The sequence below is a fragment of the Caretta caretta genome, chromosome 5 (assembly GCF_965140235.1).
Source record: "Caretta caretta isolate rCarCar2 chromosome 5, rCarCar1.hap1, whole genome shotgun sequence".
Lineage (NCBI taxonomy): Eukaryota > Metazoa > Chordata > Testudines > Cheloniidae > Caretta > Caretta caretta.
The window spans coordinates 3,391,866-3,412,749 of NC_134210.1; the positions used below are offsets into that span (position 1 = coordinate 3,391,866).

The 20,884-nt window shown below is 57.9% G+C and overlaps 1 protein-coding gene across 1 annotated transcript in view; it reads right to left on the reverse strand.

The window, feature by feature from the left end:
• Positions 1–1,995: 1,995 nt before the first annotated feature.
• ARID3C (AT-rich interaction domain 3C) overlaps positions 1,996–20,884 on the reverse strand; it is a 141,727-nt gene continuing 122,838 nt past the window's right edge. The window contains exons 5-8 of the mRNA XM_048850238.2: positions 20,398–20,642; positions 19,387–19,641; positions 11,210–11,299; positions 1,996–5,935 (exon numbers count right to left, since the gene is read on the reverse strand). Of these exons, the coding sequence (XP_048706195.2) occupies positions 5,784–5,935; positions 11,210–11,299; positions 19,387–19,641; positions 20,398–20,642 (742 nt within the window). The 3' untranslated portion in view covers positions 1,996–5,783. The remainder of the gene's footprint in view (positions 5,936–11,209; positions 11,300–19,386; positions 19,642–20,397; positions 20,643–20,884) is intronic.

The following is a 20,884-nucleotide window of genomic DNA, read 5'->3' on the forward strand; positions in this document are numbered from 1 at the left end:
CAGCCTCCCCCGTGCTGGGGTTTTGCTTCTGGCTCCTCTCCGGGGAGCTGTCCGTGGGCCCTGGGCTCAGCCCTCCTCCATTCTGACCAGAGGCCTGATCCTGGAGCAGGGCCAGGTTAGCCCCGGCCATTAGCAGGGCAAACAGAGCAGGTGAAAGCTGCAGGATCCACGTGTATCAAGGCTCCCGTTAGGGCTGGGCAGCAGGAGGCCTGGGGTGGCTGCGAGTGGAGCAGGGTAACCCACTGGTGAGGGGGTGTGATGCGTCTGGCCCCCAGGGGCCGTGAGTCTGGGTCAGCCTGAGCTGTAGCTGCTTGTGCTTTTAGCGCCGGGGTCCCCGGGTCAATCCCCGCTGTCCCGGGGCTGCAGTGAGGAACGCCCCCTGCAGACTGGTCACTTGGAGGCTTCCTGCCCCGTCCCAGCTGGCAAAAGCCCTTCTGAGAGGGGGAAGCTGGAGGAAGCTTCAGTCCTTGGTGAGCAGCAAAGGATGGGGGCGGCTGGGCTGGGCGTGAAGTTGAGGGAGCGAATCTCCCGGGGTTTGCAGTGCACCCCCTGCTTGGCTGGGGACGTGGCCATGTAGGGGGTGCGGGAAGGCTCTGGGGGGGCACCCCGGGAGCGTAGAAGTTGCTGCCTGCTTAGGAAGAGGTTCAATGTGAGGTCTAATGGGCTGTAAAGTGCTTTGAGACCCCAGACGGGCAGCACTGGGGGTGGGTATGACCCGCCGGGCCTTGCCTTTCCTGGCTTGTTGGCAGGTTGGCACCAGTACCGGGCTGGAGCATTGGGCTGAGTCAAAGGGCAATGCGCCATCTACTGAGTGGCCAGCATCACGGTCCATAGCGCCCCTCTGCTCTGGGGGTGCGTTTCCTGCCCGTGTGCGAGGGGATCTCACCCCCAGGTGGCTGTGGATGCCAGCTGCACTGCCCACATGACTGTTAACCGGGCAGAGCTGCAGACTGCCTGTCACCTGGTGTGCGGTGTACGTCCCCTCCTCGCCCCGGGCCCCTGGGAGGGACCCCTGGGGACCGCAGACTGTCGCTGGGACCTTCCCATGCGAGTGACTGGCCTGAGCTATTGAGCCGATTATCTCGCTGCTCCCAGTATGGATTTGCCAATCCATCCACGGGAGGCGTGTGTTGGCTGATAACAGCCAGCTCGCTGCACAGACGCAATCAGAGCACGGCCAAAGGGAATTCAGCCAAGATGGGCTTTATCCTTGGGACTGGGCCCCATGGGGCCTGACCTCCAGGGGACACAATGCTGCCTCACGGTCATGCCTCCCCACCTCTGCTGCGCCCTGAATGTGTGTGATTTGCTAACCTTGTGCTTGTCTTCCTGTCCCGCTCCAGCAGTTGGCCCCAGGGATGATAACAACCTACCACTGCTGCACACAGGGACGTACTCTCCATTGGCTCCAATGACAGAGGCCTGCGCTTTTGGCCCGGAAAGTCCCAGGTGCAGTCCCCACAGATGGGAACAGCATGCGATGGATGCGGGGGGGAGATGGGAAATGTTCAAACAGCAATGCCCTCCTGGACCAACGGTCCCTGCTAACGCCCTGCAGCCCCTGCTATCCCTGGTCTGGCTCCCACCACCCTTCTGCCAACGCCTCTCAGTAACTCCCCTCCTGGTGCTGTCCTGGCAGGTCCGAGGCTCTGCTGAAATGTGGGGTGGTTCTGCCATGCAGCCCGGTTTGTGCTCGGGCCTGAGAGACCAATAGACCTGTCACCACTCTCAGCCTGGGTTGGCCTTAAACCCAGATCTCTCCAGAGAAAAGGGAACACAAGGGGCCCCTGTCCCAGCGCCCTGAGCGGTGTGGGCTTAGCCCCCTCCTCACCGTCACTTTGCCCCCTGCAAGGCGGCACTCTTGGGAGACCTGTGCATGACCTGATGCTGCGGTGCCCAGCCCGGTGCCCAGACCATGCCCAGAGAATCCCGGCCCGAGGGCAGGGAGCACTGTGGGTACCGGGAACGCCAGACACAAGACAGGCAGCTGAGAGCTCAGTGAAAAGCAGCATTTTAATTGTCTGAACACGCTGGAACTCAGAGCAGCCGCAGGAAAATGTCTCTTTCATCCTTTTTTGGTTACTGGTTATTTCATACCCCTGAGCACCACAATCCAGCTGCCACTGCGTGCACTGGATCGACTCCGAACCGTACGAGAGAAGAAACTGAACGGAGGAAAAGCAAGAAACCTCGGAAAGCTTCATACACAGCGAGCGAAAGCCAATACAGCCTCTAAGCCTAGCACAGCAAAGGAAGAGCTCCTAGCCAAGAGCAGACAGACAGACAGACAAATAGACAGAAGTAAGATCATTCTCTGCTTCCTTTCCCCTTCTCCGGGTGCTACTGGCCCTACAAAGTGAAAGCCAAGTGCTTGAGGCACTGGATCTTTGGTACAAGAGCTTTGAAATTCAACCCCAGCCCCGGCCGCCCACACCCTGGCTCAGTCCAGTCCCTTGTCCTCAGGGGCCGGTGGAACGGCGCCGTAAGTGTCCGTCTCTTCCAGCCACGCCGGGCGCTGATGCGGTGCCCAGCACGTCCCAGCAGGACGGGCTGAACAGAGCCTTGGCAGTCTACAGCCGCTCCTTCCCTGCGCCACCACCGGGAGGCAGCTCTGGGGGAGCCCCGGGGGGCACAGGAAGAGAATCCTCTTCGGGGAAGAGGGCGTCTTTGGTCAGTTGCAGGATTATTGTTCTTTGACCCTTTGGGAAGATGAAAAGGGGATTCCCACCAGGAACCGCCCAAGCCCACCCCGCGGCTCTGAGTCTGCCGACGGCGCCGTGGCCCTCAGCTCGGCACGGATCTCCTGGCCTCGCCCTGCAGTAGAAAGCACTGAGGCTGCAAAGACCACTCAGGCCAGACTCTGGGTGTCACCCCTGGCACCCTCTGCCAGCCTGGAGGTTGGCACCTCCTGGCGCACAATGAGGTAGCCGTGAGGTTAGATCTGCTTGTTCCCTTCTTTAGTACCATAGCAATTTACACGCGTGCAAACGAACCCCCCAGCCCTGGGCGAGGCAGCGAGTGGAGGGAAGGAAGGCAGCATCCCGCCGGGCTCCCCAGAGGGCTCTGGAGTCGCGGCGGGCAAGGGCCCTGCAGGGGGGGATGAGGTAGCGCCGTGTGCTCCCTGCCTGGCAGCTTCTCTGCACAGTGAGGTATTTGGGGGGGGTCTTTGCAGTAAGGTGGGGGGGGGAGTTGATGGGGATGGGGAGAACCACAGCTGGCATCGGTGGGGGAGCTGGATCTCAGTGCCAGGATGGTGACAACCGTGGGACAAACTGGGCGACATGCTCGGCGAGGACGGCCTCCCCTAGACTGGCCCCCCTCCTGCACTGCCTGCTCTAGACTCCGCCCACCACCTATGCTCCACCCCCAGACTCCGCCCCTTCGCAACCCATTCTGCCCCTCCCACTAGCCCTAGCCCCTCCCATCCCCCCTCCCCCGCAGCAGGCTGCCCCAGTGCCTCCCATGTTCACTGCAGCCCCCCGCCCTGCAGTGCTGAGGCCAGGCGGTGGGGGGTGGGGAGGGGCTCTGCGGGCGATGGAGGAGGAGGGCGGGGTACAGACTGGGGGAGGGGAAACGTCCTGCTTTTTTAATATCACAATTTCAGTGGAAAAGCCCCATTTCCCTTTTCACTCTTTTTGGCCCTTCCGGGCGTTTCCCTGGGGCCGATCGCCCAGCCTGGCCTCGTCCGTGTGAGATCCACCTGCTGCTGGGCCGGCGCCCGACACAGCCTTACCCCGCCTCTGCCTGTGGCCTGGGGGGGGCACGGATCCTGCCCTGCGAGCCCCGGGGGAGGTGGGCAGGAGTCTGGTGAGGTTTGGCACCAGGGGGCCGGGCGGGATCTATGCCGAGCTCACCACAGCTCAGCGGGCAATGCCGGGCGCCCTGGGGCCAGGGATTCCTGGCTCAGGTGGGTGCTTTGAGGTCGCCACTTTAACCCCAGGAATCCTCCTTACACCTCAGGGTCCAGCTTATCCAAGTGCCCCGCGGGCTCCTTCTCCCATCTTTGGGGGCCTTGTGGGTGGAGGAGGGGAGCACGGGGGACAGTGCAGGCCCGCAGGGGGTGCCCTCCCTGTACCCACAGTGCAGGGTTGTGGCCCTGAGCCCCACAGGGAGGGAATTCAGTAACGAAGGTGAAGGCGACTTGAGAGGAGGGGCAAAGAGCACCCAGCAACCGAACTAGGAGCTGCCTGGCACAGGAGCCCAGACACCACTATGAGGGGCTGCTGTCCCCAGCTGGCATCCAAACAGCCCCTCCGCTCCTCCCCAGGGCCAGAAAGGCTTCTGTGCCCAGCCAGCCCCATCAGCTCTGCCAGTGCCCCCGGCTGGGGGCAGGATGGGGCACTTAGGGGTTGGCTGAGTCCATGAGGAGCACTGTGGCCAGCCCCAGGACCAGACATTCCCCTCCCCTGCCTGCTGCTCTGTCTCCCTGCCCCCGCCACCCGCTCCTCCTTGTCCTGCTCTCTGGCCTGGCCTTGGGGCCGGTGGCTGGGAGCTTCCCCAGGTACACTACATGTGGTTTGCCAAGGATGAGCAGGGAGACAACAGGACCGTGTGCAAGAGGGGTGGCTACCATGAGCGAGTGTGTAATGGGGGTACCACAAGTGAGCGTGTGATGGGGGTACCACAAGTGAGTGTGTAATGGGGGTACCACAAGTGAGTGTGTGACGGGGGTACAACATGTGAGTGTGTGACGGGGGTACCACAAGTGAGTGTGTACCAGGGCAGGCTCTATGTATAACGATGAAAGGTGTCCCACATGAGCAGGTAACATACAGACTCTGTGTGTGTGTGTAACGGAGAGAGGGGATTCCACGGGGGCATGCTGGGGGGGAATGTGCTCTGTGTGTGCGTGTGTGTGGGGCATCATACGTGAGTGTGTGAGGGGCAGGGTGCATGCAGATCCCTCTGCCCCGCTCACTGCCTCGGCCTGGACACGTGAGCAGCCACATTCCCCGCCCCCACCCCCGACACTGGTCAAGTCCAAGTGTGTGCAGTGAAAGCCAAAGTCCTCAGCCCTCCCAGCCTGAGCCCCACAGGACAGGGCAGCACGGCCAGAGCCCCTCACCCCACTGCACCCTGGCCAGAGCCCCTCACTCCACATCCCACAGCAGCCTGGCCAGAGCCCCTCACCCCACTGCAGCCCGGCCAGAGCCCCTCACCCCACATCCCACAGCAGCCTGGCCAGAGCCCCTCACCCCACTGCACCCTGGCCAGAGCCCCTCACCCCACTGCAGCCCGGCTAGAGGCCCTCACCCCACAGTTAGTCTGGCCAGAGCCCCACAGGCCAGAGCAGCCCGGCCAGAGCCCCTCACCCCACTGCACCCTGGCCAGAGCCCCTCACCCCACATACCACAGCAGCCTGGCCAGAGCCCCTCACCCCACTGCAGCCCGGCCAGAGCCCCTCACCCCACATCCCACAGCAGCCTGGCCAGAGCCCCTCACCCCACTGCACCCTGGCCAGAGCCCCTCACCCCACTGCAGCCCGGCTAGAAGCCCTCACCCCACAGTTAGTCTGGCCAGAGCCCCACAGGCCAGAGCAGCCCGGCCAGAGCCCCTCACCCCACTGCAGCCCAGCCAGAGCGCCCCCCCCCCCAGCTGATTCCTGTGGCCCAGGTGGCCAGGGCAGAAGGGGTCTTGCTGCGTCAGAGGCGGGGGGCACGCATGCAGAAGGCATGTCGCGGGTGCTCCCCTGGGATTCTGGACTTTGACTCCAAGTTGCTTTATTTCTGAGGGGGCTGATGGGGGGCTGGCGGGGTGGGGGGTCCTCGGCGACTCTCCCGCCCTCATGGCGAGGCACTGGCGGGAGTGTGACTGCGTGAGGAGGCCGAGAGCCGCTGGTTCTGCGCGGGCACCGGGCTCGACGGGCCGTGGGAGCTCCTGCTGCTGTTGCTGCCAGGCGCCCCTGGGCCAAGGGGTCTGCGGGCAAACAGGACACCTGTGGGAGCAAAGAGACACAGGGTGACCCAGCACGCCCCCGAGGGCACCACAGAGCCCATGGCATGGGGATCGGGCACCCCAGCCACGGTGCCCGTGGGCCCTGCGATACCCATCGTCATGTTCCCCCTCTCCAGACCCCACAATTCCCCCTATGCCCCCCATTATTCCCTCTGCACCCCGGACCCCTCGAGATCCCGCCCTGCAATTTCTGCCTTTTCCCCAAATGTATCCCAACAGCTGCTTTGCTACAAAGGTGACAACACTGCCAGCCCCAGACCTTCACCTGGAGCCACGCTAGGGGTGCCCTCTCCCCCCACAATCATGTACACGGCCCCCCCCATCCTGTAGATGGGCCCCTCTCCCTGCTGGATCCCATACGTGGACCCCTCTCCCACCCCGATCCCATACATGGACCCCTCTCCCTGCCGGATCCCATACATGGACCCCTCTCCCACCCCAATCCCATACATGGACCCCTCTCCCTGCCGGATCCCATACGTGGACCCCTCTCCCACCCCGATCCCATACATGGACCCCTCTCCCTGCCGGATCCCATACATGGACCCCTCTCCCTGCCGGATCCCATACGTGGACCCCTCTCCCACCCCGATCCCATACATGGACCCCTCTCCCTGCCGGATCCCATACGTGGACCCCTCTCCCACCCCGATCCCATACATGGACCCCTCTCCCTGCCGGATCCCATACGTGGACCCCTCTCCCACCCCGATCCCATACATGGACCCCTCTCCCTGCCGGATCCCATACGTGGACCCCTCTCCCACCCCGATCCCATACATGGACCCCTCTCCCTGCCGGATCCCATACATGGACCCCTCTCCCTGCCGGATCCCATACGTGGACCCCTCTCCCACCCGATCCCATACATGGACCCCTCTCCCTGCCGGATCCCATACGTGGACCCCTCTCCCACCCCGATCCCATACATGGACCCCTCTCCCTGCCGGATCCCATACGTGGACCCCTCTCCCACCCCGATCCCATACATGGACCCCTCTCCCTGCCGGATCCCATACGTGGACCCCTCTCCCACCCCGATCCCATACATGGACCCCTCTCCCTGCCGGATCCCATACGTGGACCCCTCTCCCACCCCGATCCCATACATGGACCCCTCTCCCTGCCGGATCCCATACGTGGACCCCTCTCCCACCCCGATCCCATACATGGACCCCTTCCCCCCCAAATCGTGTACATGGGCCCCTGCCACCGCACGCTGATCCCACGTACAGGGTCTCATCTCCTCTCTGTGATACCCCAAGGGGCCCTATGTGCTGGCCCCCTGCTTCCCCTGCGTGTGCTCAGGCCTGCCCCAGCTTCAGGCCAGCTCTGGCTCCCATCGCACACTGGTTTTGCGTTAGTCTAGTCAATACACACGCAGCCGGCCTGAGACCCCGGGGCACTGCTCCCTCCTGCCGCCCACTGGCCGTAAGTCCAACTCCTGCAGTGGGTGGCCGCTCTGTGAGCTTGCCCACGAGCCCTGGTTTCCCTCCTGGAGCACAGGGCTAGCCCCCAGACATGTGGGACGGGAGGGGGTCTCTGTGGAAGCCAGTGGGCACAGGGACGAGGCAGCAGCCAGCCCAGAGGTGCAGTGGGGCGGTGGAGCTGCTGCCTTCATTTAGGGTTATTTATCGATGACCGTCGCCCTTGGGTCCCAGCAGAGCTCAAGGCCCCGGCCCAGCTGGCCACCCCCCCACCAGGAAGGGTGACTGGGCGCCAGGCCTGGGGAGGGAAGGGGACTGGACCAGGGTGTGACGATGTGACTCAGCAGGGAGGGGGGAGTGTTGACCTGGGAATGTGCCCTGGGGATGGGAGACCTGAGAGCCTGTCACCTGAGCCAGGAGGGGGAGGGGGAGGTGACACCTCTGCCCAGGAATGTGAACAGAGGCTGCAGCAGGGAACCTGCGGGGTGAGTTTAGTTGGCAGTTTGGAGGCTGGGGGGAGGAACACAGGGAACCCCAGGGCTGGGGTCTAAGCTCCCTGCTCCCCCAGGAAGGACGTGATTGAGGGGTCCTGGTTGTACCCACAAGCTCTGTTGTGGACTGTGTTCCTGTTGTCCAATAAACCTTCTGTTTTACTGGCTGGCTGAGAGTCTCAGTGGATCCCAGGAAGAGGGGTGCAGGGCCTGGACTCCCCCACACTCCGTGACAACTGGTGGCAGCGGTGGGATCTACTGCACCCCGTGAACGGCGCTTCCTGCAGTAAGTGACTGGGGAACAGTAAAACGAAGGGGAATTGACGGGGACCAGGCGTGCTGAGTGGACTGTGTTCCTGTTGTCCAATAAACCTTCTGTTTTACTGGCTGGCTGAGAGTCTCAGTGGATCCCAGGAAGAGGGGTGCAGGGCCTGGACTCCCCCACACTCCGTGACACAGGGTCACCTATCTAGGCAGTGGCGGGGATAGAACCCAGGTCTCCTGACACCCAGGCCCCTCCCATGGGGCCTGGCCACCTCTCTGCCCACCCGCCTGGGCAGAGCCCTCTCTGGTGCCACTCCACCAACTCCCAGCTTGGCCCAGCTGGGCGGCTGAGCAGGGCCCACCCGATCCCATCACAGGCCAGGGAGAAGCAGAGCCGTGCACCAGGAGCCGGCGACGCCAGCGAGAGCCCTGGACTCCTGGCAGGTGCCCGCTACAGCCTCTCGTGCCGCCCGTCGCAGCTGGGCTCGGGCAGCCAGACGCTGTGAGCAGAGGCTGTGACATGCCTAAGGATCACAGCCGCCCAGAGGAGACAGAGCCATGCGGGGGGCTGCTGGGGGAAGTGGTCCCCTGGGACATCTGCGGCCTGGCCCTGGGAACACACTGTCAGGGCCTCTCCTGCGCTGGCCCGGGGCTGGGGGCTCCCTGGCCAGCCCTCGCCCCCCGGCATTTGAGGCCACAGGCCTGTGAGAGGCTCAGCCTGATTGGCCCGAGGTACAGGAGCAGCTGGGGGCCGGGGAGGCACCAGGGCAGGGCTGAAGCTCCCGTGCCCGCAGCAGCACGTTGGCGCCCTGGCTGCAATAGCCAGCGTGCGTGTGTTGCACGTGGGTGAACCCACCCTGCCACCTCGCCAGCAGCCACCGCTGGCATCAGCACCTGGAGGAGAGGAGCTGGGGGCAGCTGCCAACCAACGTCAGAGACGTGTGTGGGCGGGAGCTGGAGAAGCATGGCCCGGGGGTCCACAGCCCGTGTCGCGTGTGGCAGGTTTTCGGGAGAACCGGGATCTAGGCAGGGAGGGATCGTCATGAAGCCAGGACCTTTCTCCGGAACTGTCCCTTTGCTCACGTGGCTTCTCCCTGCCTGGCGCGAGAGCCCCGTATCTGGAGCATCCCACGGGGCTGCTTCTGGAAGAGGGGCAGGGCACGTGCCACGCACAGGGGAATCCCTCTCTCGCCCACCACGAAGCGAGATCAGGTCCCCTCCAGCCACGTCCAGCACCCAGTTCACCATTGCCTTCATGGTGACGCCCTCCATGGACTCGCCCTGGCTGGCCCTCCCCGCTGGTCTCTCCTCCCCACGTTCCCATCCCGGAAGGTGCAGGAGCCGTCTCCCCTGTAGCCCCACCTCTCATCTCTGGCTGCATGGCTTTCTCCTCCCCGGCCTCTGGCTCTGACTTCTCCTCCCGACTCTGCTGCCTAGTGCCTGGCGCCTGTAGGCGAGGAGCCTGGGGAATAGCTGGGGTGTCAGGCCAGCAGGCTCCCCCAGACAAAGGAAGGATGGTACAGATACAGGGCTGTTATCAGCCCTGACCTTTCCATATAGTTAAATATTTAACTGCTGTCAAATCCAGCTTTATATTTTAATTGGGGCAGCGCAGCATGGCTAGGAGGCGTCTCCAGGGGGGAGTGGGGTGACCCACTTAGCAAAGTGGGAACGCACACTTAAAGGGACAGGCCCCAGATTGTACGAAACCTTCCCAGCCGCTCCCACAGGGGCTCTCGGCCGAGGGGCTGTCGCTGCTCTGCTCAGAGACGGAGCCTTGATCCCTCGCAGCTCGTGAGCAGGAAAAGGGTGGGAGATTCTGGATCATTCAGGCTCCCCACTGAACTCCAGCTTTCTGGGCCGTGCCCTCGGCTCTCGGCACAGATCTGTCCCCGCCTGCATCTCTGCTCCCAGCCACGCATGCACCCAGTGCACTTCTGAGAACACGAGAACGGCCATCCTGGGTCAGACCAAGGGTCCATCCAGCCCAAGATCCTGTCTGCTGACAGTGGCCAGTGCCGGGTGCTTCACAGGGAATGAACAGGACAGGGTAATTAGTGAGTGATCCATCCCCTGTCGACCAGTCCCAGCTTCTGGCTGTCAGAGGTTTAGGGACACCCGGAGCATGGGGTTGTGTCCCTGACCATCCTGGCTAATTGCCATTGATGGCCCTGTCCTCCAGGAACTTATCTAGTTCCCTTTAGAACCCAATTATATTTTTGGCCTTCACAGCATCCCCGGCAAGGAGTTCCACAGGTTGACTGTGCATTGTGTGAAGAAACACTTCCTTTTGTTTGTTTTAAACCTGCTGCCAGTTCATTTCATTGGGTGACCCCCTGGGTCTTGTTTTATGTGAAGGGGTAAATAACACTATGACCCTCAGCAAAAGCATTCGTACCAGCACCTGTATGGCACCCATCATTGTGGTGTCTGGGTGCACCGGACGTGGTTTAGATTAAAGGCAGGGGATCTAACAGTGAAATTCACCCCTGTGCAGAGCGGCTGGTGCCCCTTGGGGTGCCGGTGATGTCTGGGGTGCATAGCCCTCCTGCTAGCCCACTGCCATGGGAGACACTTTGCCAGCAGGTTTCATGGATGGACGTTTGTGGACAGCAAAGAAACGTTCAGATTCAGGGATCTTGGGTTCCATTCCTGGCTCTGGAAGGTGAGTTCTCCAGCGGGCACGAGCTGGGGAGCCGCCGTCCACCGTCTTGGCTGCAGCATAAGTCCCTCCATCTGTCTGTGCCAGTCCCCCTGGTTGTGCAGTGAGTCCCCACCCCCACGCTACGGCCAACTGATCCCGCAGTGATTAAAGCCCAGGCCTCTGGTGCTGCTCCCCCCTCCGCCCACCCAGCGCCCTCCACCACCAAATTGACTGGGGCTCACCAGGGCAATCTGCAGCTCTGCCTCCCCGCCCCCGCCTCCCCAGCATGCTCGGCCCTGCCACTTCATTACAATGGATTTTATAGTAAAGACATCAGATTGAAGGAAGGACTCGCCGGCCGGGCAGTGGCTATAACTTATTGGATTTCCTGGCCGCAATTACATGGGCTGAGCAGCCCTTCTATTTACCTGTGTAGACAACTCCATTTATTTCTATTGACATGTTGATGCTGCTAATGCCGTTGGTGGACAGGTTCAATGCGGTCTCCTGTCTGTCATCTGAGGGAAAGGAAAGACCGATATGAGCATTAAGAGAAACAGAAATTAGACAGGCCTGCCTGGGAAACAAAGCCAGTGGGATGGGCCCCCCCACCTGCTCCAGCCAGCTGGCTAACCCCGTTTGGCTCTCTGGGTTAGCAACTGGGACATTTTCCTCCCCAGTTTTGCTGGGGCAGAGGGCGGGATCTCGCAGGGCCCAGCTTGGGGAGCAATTCCCATCACTCCCCGTGGCTGCCACGTTTGTTGGAAGGGAGAGTCTCTTCACACCCTGGGGCACAAAATCACGTGGTGCCGACTTGCACGATGATGTCCTGGTGTCACCAGGCAACAGCAATAGGGTTTGACAGGCTCCCCCAAAAGTAACATCCAATGAGCAGTACCGGTGAGGCGCAAGATCTGGTCATCACAGCCCGCCCCCTATCCGTCCATCTCTACTTCTCCACTTATCATACGTACTCCTCTCGCTGTCTATCGATACATACCCATCTATCTGCCCGTCCATCCAGCTATAGGTACCCCTCTGCCTCCCTCCCTAGCCATTCACTGGTATGTCCTCTCTACCTTCCCATCTATACGTACTCTGAGCCATCCCTCCCTCTGTCCATCAGTCCATCCATCTGTCCATCCGTCCATCCATCCCTCCATCCATCGATCCCCACATGCCCCCTTCCATCCATCCATCCCCACATGCCCCATCCATCCATCCATCCATCCATCCATCCCCATATGCCCCTTCCATCCATCCATTCCTCCGTCCATTAGTCCATCTCCACATGCCCCCTTCCATCCATCCATCCATCCATCCACCAGTCCATCCCCACACGTCCCCATCCATCCATCCATCCATCCATCCCCACATGCCCCCTTCCTTCCATCCATCCATCCATCCATCCATCCATCCATCCATCCAGCTTTAGGTACCCATTCATCCATCCATCGAGCTATGCCTCCCTCCCTAGCCATTTATTGGTGTGTCCTCCCTACCTCCTCATCTATACATACAGTGATTCCCCCCCACCCCAGTTTTGTGAACTAGTTACATGCCAATTTAGTGACTGTTTGGAAATTTGAATTGAAATGGAAACGTTAATACACACGTTAAAAGCATATACAGTGTATGATAAAGTAAGTGTATCTGAAAAAGTATCATAGATTTGAAAAGTATGAACATGGACTAGCTTCCCTGTACAGCTGTTGTTTTTATGACCATGTCAGTGAATTCATTTCAGTGATGTTGGCCAACCTAATCATTTCAAATCATGATTTGTAAGCAAAGTCTAAATGAGCTCTCCCAGACAGCTAGTGATGAGCTGGGGGGAAAGGCTTCAGGACCAGATTGTATTTACATTCACACCTCATCTACCTAGGTATCCAGCAAACAGAGCTGCCTTGCCCAAGTGATAGATTTTGGCTGGGGTTAGGTTACAAATCACTTGAATGAGGGGGGAAGGGGGGGAATGAAATGTTGTTTTTCTTATGATAGGAGTAAAGGGCAGTAGAACTGTACTTAGCCTGTGCTGACTGAGGGCATGGAGAGAGAGGGTGGGGACAGGTGTTTTGCTTGACGGTCTGTCTGAGTCACAAGTACTGTTTGACCTGCCTCTCTCCCCTGTTTAAGGACAGAGCTGATTAGGCTCCATAGAGAGTCTTTTGTTGTGTTCAGTGACCACTACAGCTGAAATCACTGATAATCAGGACTAAGCACTTAGACCTGCTGTGGGACAGTGTTTCTGTGGAAGAGACGGCCCAGTCTGCACTAGCAGCGAGGTTCCCCCACTGAGAGCTCAGCTGAAATCACTGAGAGCCGGTGGAACCGCAAGAGACCGACTCGCAGAGGTCACAGTGGCAGGTGGCAGCCGAAGGTGACGGCGCAGGGCCATTGGCAACAGAGCGATGGAGTGAACGGGGGCACAACGAACAGCAGTGGCCAGAGTGAACAGTGAGCAGCTGGAGGAATGAGCAAGGCGCCTTCTTGCCCCAAACCTGGGAGGTGAACTCGTGTGAAAGCACCTCTGAACTCTGAGTCTCCACTGACCAAGGACAACACCGGTGAGTGGGGGTGCGGTAGAAGGAAAAGTGAGGGGCCCGTTAAATAAACATTTGTTTGTTGGACTATACTTTAGTGACTTTGCTCCAGAATGCTAGATTTGTAACTGGGAATGGAAACTTATATACATATGTTTCCTAGTAGGCCAAGATTTTTAAAATGCATTATTTGCCAAGGTTGTTATCTCACATTGTTGCTATCCTGAGAGGTCATTATGTTGGGGACTTTCTGTACTAAACATTTTTATTATTATAATTAATTTTTACATAAGAACGGCCATAACGGGTCAGACCAAGGGTCCATCAAGCCCAGTATCCTGTCTGCCGACAGTGGCCAATGCCAGGTGCTTCAGAGGGAATGAACAGAACAGGGAATCATCAAGTGATCCATCCCCTGTCGCCCATTCCCAGCTTCTGGCAAACAGGCCAGGGACACTCAGAGCATGGTGTTGCATCCCTCCCCATCCTGGCTAATAGCCACTGGTGGATCTATTCTCCAGGAATTTATCTAGTTCTTTTTTTATTGTATAATTTTGGTCTTCACAGCATCCCCTGGCAAAGAGTTCCATGGGTTGACTTTATGTTGTGTGAAGAAATACTTCCTTTTGTTTTTTTAAAACCTGCTGCCTATAAATTTCATTGGGTGACTGCTAGTTCTTGTGTTCTGTGAAGGATTAAATAACGTTTCCTTATTCACTTTCTTCACACCAGTCAAGATTTTATAGCCCTCTATCATATCCCCCCTTAGTCGTCTCTTTTCCAAGCTGAAAATTCCCAGTCATTTTAATCTCTCCTCCTGTTCCATACCCCTAATCATTTTAGTTGCCTGTCTCTGAACCTTTTCCAATTCCAATAGATCTTTTTTCGGATGGGGTGACCAGATCCGCACACTGTATTCAAGATATGGGCAAACCATGGATTTATATAAAGGCAATATGAGATTTTCTGTCTTATTCTCTCTCCCTTTCTTAATGATTCCCAACATTCTGTTGGCTTTTTTGACGGCCACTGCACATTGAGTGGATGTTGTCAGAGAACCATCCCCAATGACTCCAAGAGCTCTTTCTTGAGTGTTAACAGCTAATTCAGACTCCATCATTTTGTATGTATAGTTGAGATTGTGTTTTGCAACTTTGCATTTATCAACATTGAATTTCATCAACCATTTTGTTGCCCAGTCACCCAGTTTTGTGAAATCCCTTTGTAACTCTTCACAGTCTGCTTTGGACTTATCTTGAGTATTTTGTATCATCTGCAAATTTTGCCACCTCACTGTTTACCCCTTTTTCCAGATCATTTATGACTATGTTGAATAGGACTGGTCCCAGTACCGATCCTTCAGGGACACCACTATTTACCTCTCTCCATTCTGAAAACTGACCATTTATTCCTACCCTTTGTTTCCCATCTTTTAATCAGTTACTGATCAATGAGAGGACTTCCCTCTTATCCCAGGATGGCTTACTTTTCAAAAGTCAATTTAAATTAAATACATTTTTAAAAAAAAATTATATCTTTTTAGAAATCTAGACCTGTTATGTGTTTTGGTGTAACTTGCATTATCCTTACGTTAAATTTGCATTATCCTAACAAAACACTGACTTTATTCAGATCTCTTTTATATGTTGCAGGTCAAAGTGAAAATGAAAAGACAAAAAACAATTTTTCCACTCAAAGGCCTCAAAAACTAACCAAGGTGAAGAACACGTCAAGAACCAAGACTATATCAACATGTCGTCTGAACGGTCAAGTGGTGTATCTACATCCGGCCAGCCCAAAGCACGAAAACAGCTACCTACTGAAGAAACCGTGTCTCCAAAACCTAAAGGCAGTTCCCGATGTTTGTCGGTCAAAGTGTTCCCATTTACTGAAGTTACAAAAGATGGCTACTGGTGCACCTCTTGCAAAAAAGCTTATGAAGAAGGAAAGCTTCCCAGTGCTATAATTGGAAAAAGTGGAGGAGCTTGGTTTGTCAAACCGATCAGCAAAGCCAATGCTGACAAACTACGTGAAAAGGCTGCAAAACACAGGGCCTCTGGAGTGCATCAACATGCAGAAAGCCTCATAAGCCCCTTTCAAAGCCAATTTTATAAGTACTTAATGAGGCTGTTAAGAATGCTGGAGACACAACACAGTTCATGCGAACAAACATGGCTGTGGCATCCTACTGTCTATTTAAGCAAGAGATGCCACACACTACGAACTGGAGGCCAATGTTAAGTGCATGGTCACTTGTTCATCCTGGAGTTGGACACTGGTTCCGAACAAGACCAGCAAATGCTCACTGTCTTTCTGCAGGAAACTCAACGGACTGGCTAGAAGCACGTGATGCAACAATGAAAGACTCAACAGTAGAAAAAGTGAAGAACTCTCTCACCACATTCAAAAAATTTGCATACATGGCTGATGAATGCACCGATGCAAATGGGCATCAAGTATTAAGTCACTGTGTACGTTATCTTGATGTCAGCGGTAGGCCAGTAGATGCATTTCTAGATGTTCAAGTTATAGAGGACAGATTGGCTGCATCTGTGACAACCCACATCTTAGAAGAGTTAAATGCTTGTCAATAGGACCCCAAACAGATGGCTGCTTGTGCATTTGTGCAAACTTCTCTGGAAGACACGGTGGAGCACAAGCTTTGCTCAGAGAAAAGTGTAACCCTAGCCTCTCCTATACACACTGCAGAGGCCATCTACTCCAAGCAGTGCTCGTACGGGCTGCAGACTCTTCAAAAGACATTTAAAAAGCTACAAATTTAATGTCTTCATTGTATTCTTTTTTCAGCAAGAGTCCAAAAAGACTGAATATCTTGGAAAGTATAGAAGATACACTGGGACTGAAGTTCAAATTAGTCCAACCTGGGAAAACCCTCTGGCTTTCTCATGAGCGATCCTTGGCTGTTGTCTTAAAATTACTCCAGCCGTTAATACTGGCTTTGGAAAGTATCTACCAAGATGGGATGGATCTAAGTAGTGAGGCTGGTGGATTACTTTTGCTACTACGTTCAGAGAAGACTATTGTCATTCTCTCTCTCTCGTAAGTCTACTGTTGAAAGCACTTGGGCCATTAAACAATGCCATCCAGGCATCTGCTACAACAATAGTAGATCTTTGTCCAGCAACAGAAGATACATTTGGATCAATCAGAGAGCTATCCATTGAAAAAGTACTGGAAGAAGCAAAGACGTCAGTCCAGAAGTTGACTAATGAAGGCGTTTATATTGAATCCTTAAGTGAAGAGGACAAGAAGTGTTTGTTAAGACAACTGAAAAAGTACACAGAGTAGATTCTTAAAAATCGACAACAGCGACTTCTAGATTCTGCTCAACCTCTATGCAGCTTTTACAGATCCCTGTCCTATAAAACACCGACAGCTGAATGGAGTGAGGCACGAGCAGCCATGGGGCTGCCGTGTGCTCAGGAGAGAATAGAGAATTTGAACACAGAGTGGAATATCCTACGACGAATGAATGAAGATTTGACTTCAACTTCTTTATCATCACTAGAGGCTCGACCCGATCTTTGTGCTCTGTTTCCTGGGCTGAGAGAAGTGGGAATTCATCTCTTGCCACTCCCAGTCACAACAGCCACAGCTGAGCGTTCTTTTGCCTCATTGAATAGAATTTTGTGTTCAGAAAGACGTCGCCTTCTGCCTGATCCTGTGACTGAACTAATGAGTATATCCATGGAAGGACTGGAAGTACCGGACACACGAGAAGCCACCAAAGCTGAACGCATTGCATTCACGAAGTTCATTAACAGAGTTGTGCAAAATTATAACAAGAAACCAGGAAGGATGCAGACGTAGTGCTTCATAGAAGGCTTGAGTAGCCAACTTTAAGTTAAGGAGTACTTGTGGCACCTTAGAGACTAACCAATTTATTTGAGCATGAGCTTTCGTGAGCTACAGCTCACTTCATCAGATGTTTACCGTGGAAACTGCAGCAGACTTTATATACACACAGAGAATATGAAACAATACCTCCTCCCACCCCACTGTCCTGCTGGTAATAGCTTATCTAAAGTGATCAACTTAGATAAGCTATTACCAGCAGGACAGTGGGGTGGGAGGAGGTATTGTTTCATATTCTCTGTGTGTATATAAAGTCTGCTGCAGTTTCCACGGTAAACATCTGATGAAGTGAGCTGTAGCTCACGAAAGCTCATGCTCAAATAAATTGGTTAGTCTCTAAGGTGCCACAAGTACTCCTTTTCTTTTTGCGAATACAGACTAACACGGCTGTTCCTCTGAAACCAACTTTAAGTTGTGTGATGATTTTAAAATCTAATAAAATGGTCATGAAACATTTTTCAGTTTTTACTATAGTGCCCTGCAGCCCACCTTCACCCTCACGGTCTCACCCCTCATTGGCCCTGACACCCGCTCCCGTAAATTCGAAACCCCCCCCAATTTCAATTCCCTGGGGAAACCACTCTATCTACCTTTCCCAGACCCGAAGAAGAGCTCTGTGTAGCTCAAAAGTTTGTCTGTTTCACCAACAGAAGTTGGTCCAATAAAAGATATCACCTCCCCCACCTTGTCTCTCTGTCTCCCTCCATCTGTTCATAACCCCTATCTAGCTCACTGTCTCTACATCGTCCATACCCCTTTACACAACATACGTGCCTCTCTATCCACCCACATGTATCCCTCTCATTCTAGATCAGACATTCTGCTCGCCCGAATCCACCGGGGGTTCGGCTTGTGCTCACCGCCATCACACTGGATCACAAATCTAGGAACACGGGGTGGCCCCCGCCCCCATCCTGCCCTGTCCCTCTGCTCTATTGCGGTGTGTTCGCAGGTTCTCATTAACCCCTGGCGGGGGGAACAGCAGTCCTCACCCCAGGGCAGTTGTGTTATGGCTGGTACCTGCAGAGATACCATGTGAGCCCCAGGAAAGCCCGGCTGGTTCCCCCCGGACGGCCAGGCCAGCCGGGTGCGGGTCAGGCACCCACCAGAGGCTGAGCAGCGTGGGTGTGACGAGACCAGCAGGCTCTGACTGAATCTGTCCCACGCAGGGAAGGGCTGGACTGGGTCCGCTCAGCCGCTCTCCACTGCGCTCCCTCCTTCGAGCTCCAGGAGATGGGCAGGGGAGACAGCAGCCCTATCTCCACCAGCCACATGTCCCGCCGCCAGAGTGAAATACTCCAGGAAGAGCATCTCGCCCGGGGGGCGCATAGAGGGACCCTGCGGGGACTCCAGGGCGAACAAACCTGCGGTCCCTGAACACCGTGCAGGGCTGCTGGCTCAGTACCGACTCGGAGGACAGCATGGGGAATGGGGCACCCGGCTGGGGTCCCCCCTCCACCCAGTGAGCAGCCCTGATCCTGCTTAGCTTCAAGCTCAGCAGCATGTCACAGCCCATGGTGGTACAGCTGTTCAGACAGTCACAAGGCGCCAGCCAGCGAGGCTGTGATGCCCGCCCCTGTCCCTGCCCCTCTGCCCCTCCCCCTCTGCCCCTCCTGCCCCTGCCCCTCTGCTCCCCCTCCCCCTCTGCCCCTCCCCCTCTGCCCCTCCTGCCCCTGCCCCTCTGCTCCCCCTCCACCCGCCCCTGCCCCTGCCCCTCTGCCCCTCCCCCTCTGCCCCACCCGCCCGTCCCTGCCCCTGCCCCTCCCCCTCTGCCCCACCCGCCCCTGTCCCTGCCCCTGCCCCTCCCCCTCTGCCCCACCCGCCCCTGTCCCTGCCCCTGCCCCTCCCCCTCTGCCCCACCCGCCCCTGCTCCTGCCCCTCTGCTCCCCCTCCACCTGCCCCTGTCCCTGCCCCTCCCCCTCCCCCTCTGCCCCTCCTGCCCCTGCTCCTGCCCCTCTGCTCCCCCTCCACCTGCCCCTGCCCCTGCCCCTCTGCCCCTCCCCCTGCCCCTCTGCCCCTCCCCCTCTGCCCCACCCGCCCCTGTCCCTGCCCCTCTGCCCCTCCCCCTCTGCCCCACCCGCCCCTGTCCCTGCCCCTCTGCCTCCCCCTCCGCCTCCCCCTCCGCCCGCTCCTGCCCCTGCCCCTCTGCCCCTCCCCCTCTGCCCGCCCCGCCCCCCGCCCGGGACCTCGGTTGCTGATCTTGATGTTCCTGGGGAACTGGGAGGCCATGGCCAGCAGGTTCTGCTGCAGGGCGCGTTGCATCAGCCGCTGCTGCTCCTCCGCCATCAGCGCCACCTTCTTCTCGGGCGGCTCCCCCGTCTCCAGCTTCTCCCGCAGCTGCTCCAGCGCGGCCGCCTGGGAGGCCGCGGCGACGTGGTGCCCTGCCAGGCTGACGGGGATGGCGATGCGGCTGGGCACCGCCGCGGACAGGACGCCGTCTTCTGGAACCGCAAGGCGGGGCAAGGGGCTCAGGGGCTGGCAGGGCCAGAGGGTGGGCTGGGCCCCCTCCCCTGGGGCCAGCGCAGGAGGGCCCCTGCGGTGCTGTGCCCGGAGAGACGCCGGGGCGGAAGGAGCCGGCTCCTGTGCCCGGCTGCGTGACGAGGGGCAGAGTGGCTCCCCGAGCTGCTGACCCCTCCCGGCCTCTGCTGGCCGCCAGACCAACGCCCCGCGGTGGGCAAGCTCCTCGGGGCTGGAGTCAAAGCAGCCCCTGAATCCGGGCGCTTGCCAGGCTGGGATCCCCATAGCAGCGGTGCCCACGCACGGTGCCGCTCCTGTGCCCAGGCATGGCCAGCGGGGTCGCCGGGAAGGCATTTCCCCTCTCCGGGGGCTTGGCTAGGGAGCCGGGCACATCGCCTGCCTCCAGGAAGCTGCCCGGGGTCATCCACTAGGACCAGCTGGGTGTCTCCCCCCCAAGAACTGCCTGCCAGACTGCAGCAGACCGGGACACCGTGGCCTCTGCGGGGTCCAGCAGCGAGTGGGTGGCCAAGTTCCTTCCCGGGGCAGCCCCCTCGGCTGGATCCCCACGATCCACCCACTAAGCAGCGTGCGTGCAGCACGGGGGACAGACCCGCGTCTCCTGCCCCCGGGGCCAAAGGCGAGCCCCCACTAGCTGCTGGCGGATGCTGCGATCCAGTCCCACAGAAGGCGGCCCCGTCCCCCATCTCCTCCTGACTGTGGGGCTTCCCCGCCCCGCCCACCTTTCTTAATGGCGTGCACTTGGCTCGTCTGGCTGCAGCTGTGCGTGGAGACGGTGAGGGCCGGCATGGGGATCTTCGGGGAGGCCAGCATGGCTGGGGTGCCCACGGGGGAGTAGCTGAAAAGCGCCGTCCCAAAGGTCTGCCTCCGCCCCTCTCGCCGGTTGCTGTCGATGGCGGCCTGGAGCTCGCCGGGGGAGCTGAGGGCTTGTTTCTCACATTCGTAGGGGTACAGGTATTTCATGTACCTGGAGGGGGGCGGGGGCGAGGGGGACACAGAGGGTGATGAGCCCCTGGCTGTGATTGGTGGCATCTTCCACCCCGCACCGCTGCCGGCTGGCCGGTTAATGACCCCACGTGAGCATTTCAAAGGGTTCAGAGCAATGCTCCCATCCAAGGACAATGGCTCACCACTCCAGCCACCCTGTGCTTAGCACCCATTGGCAGCCAAGCTGCCCCCTCCCCTCTGCCCCCCAGCACCTCTCACCCT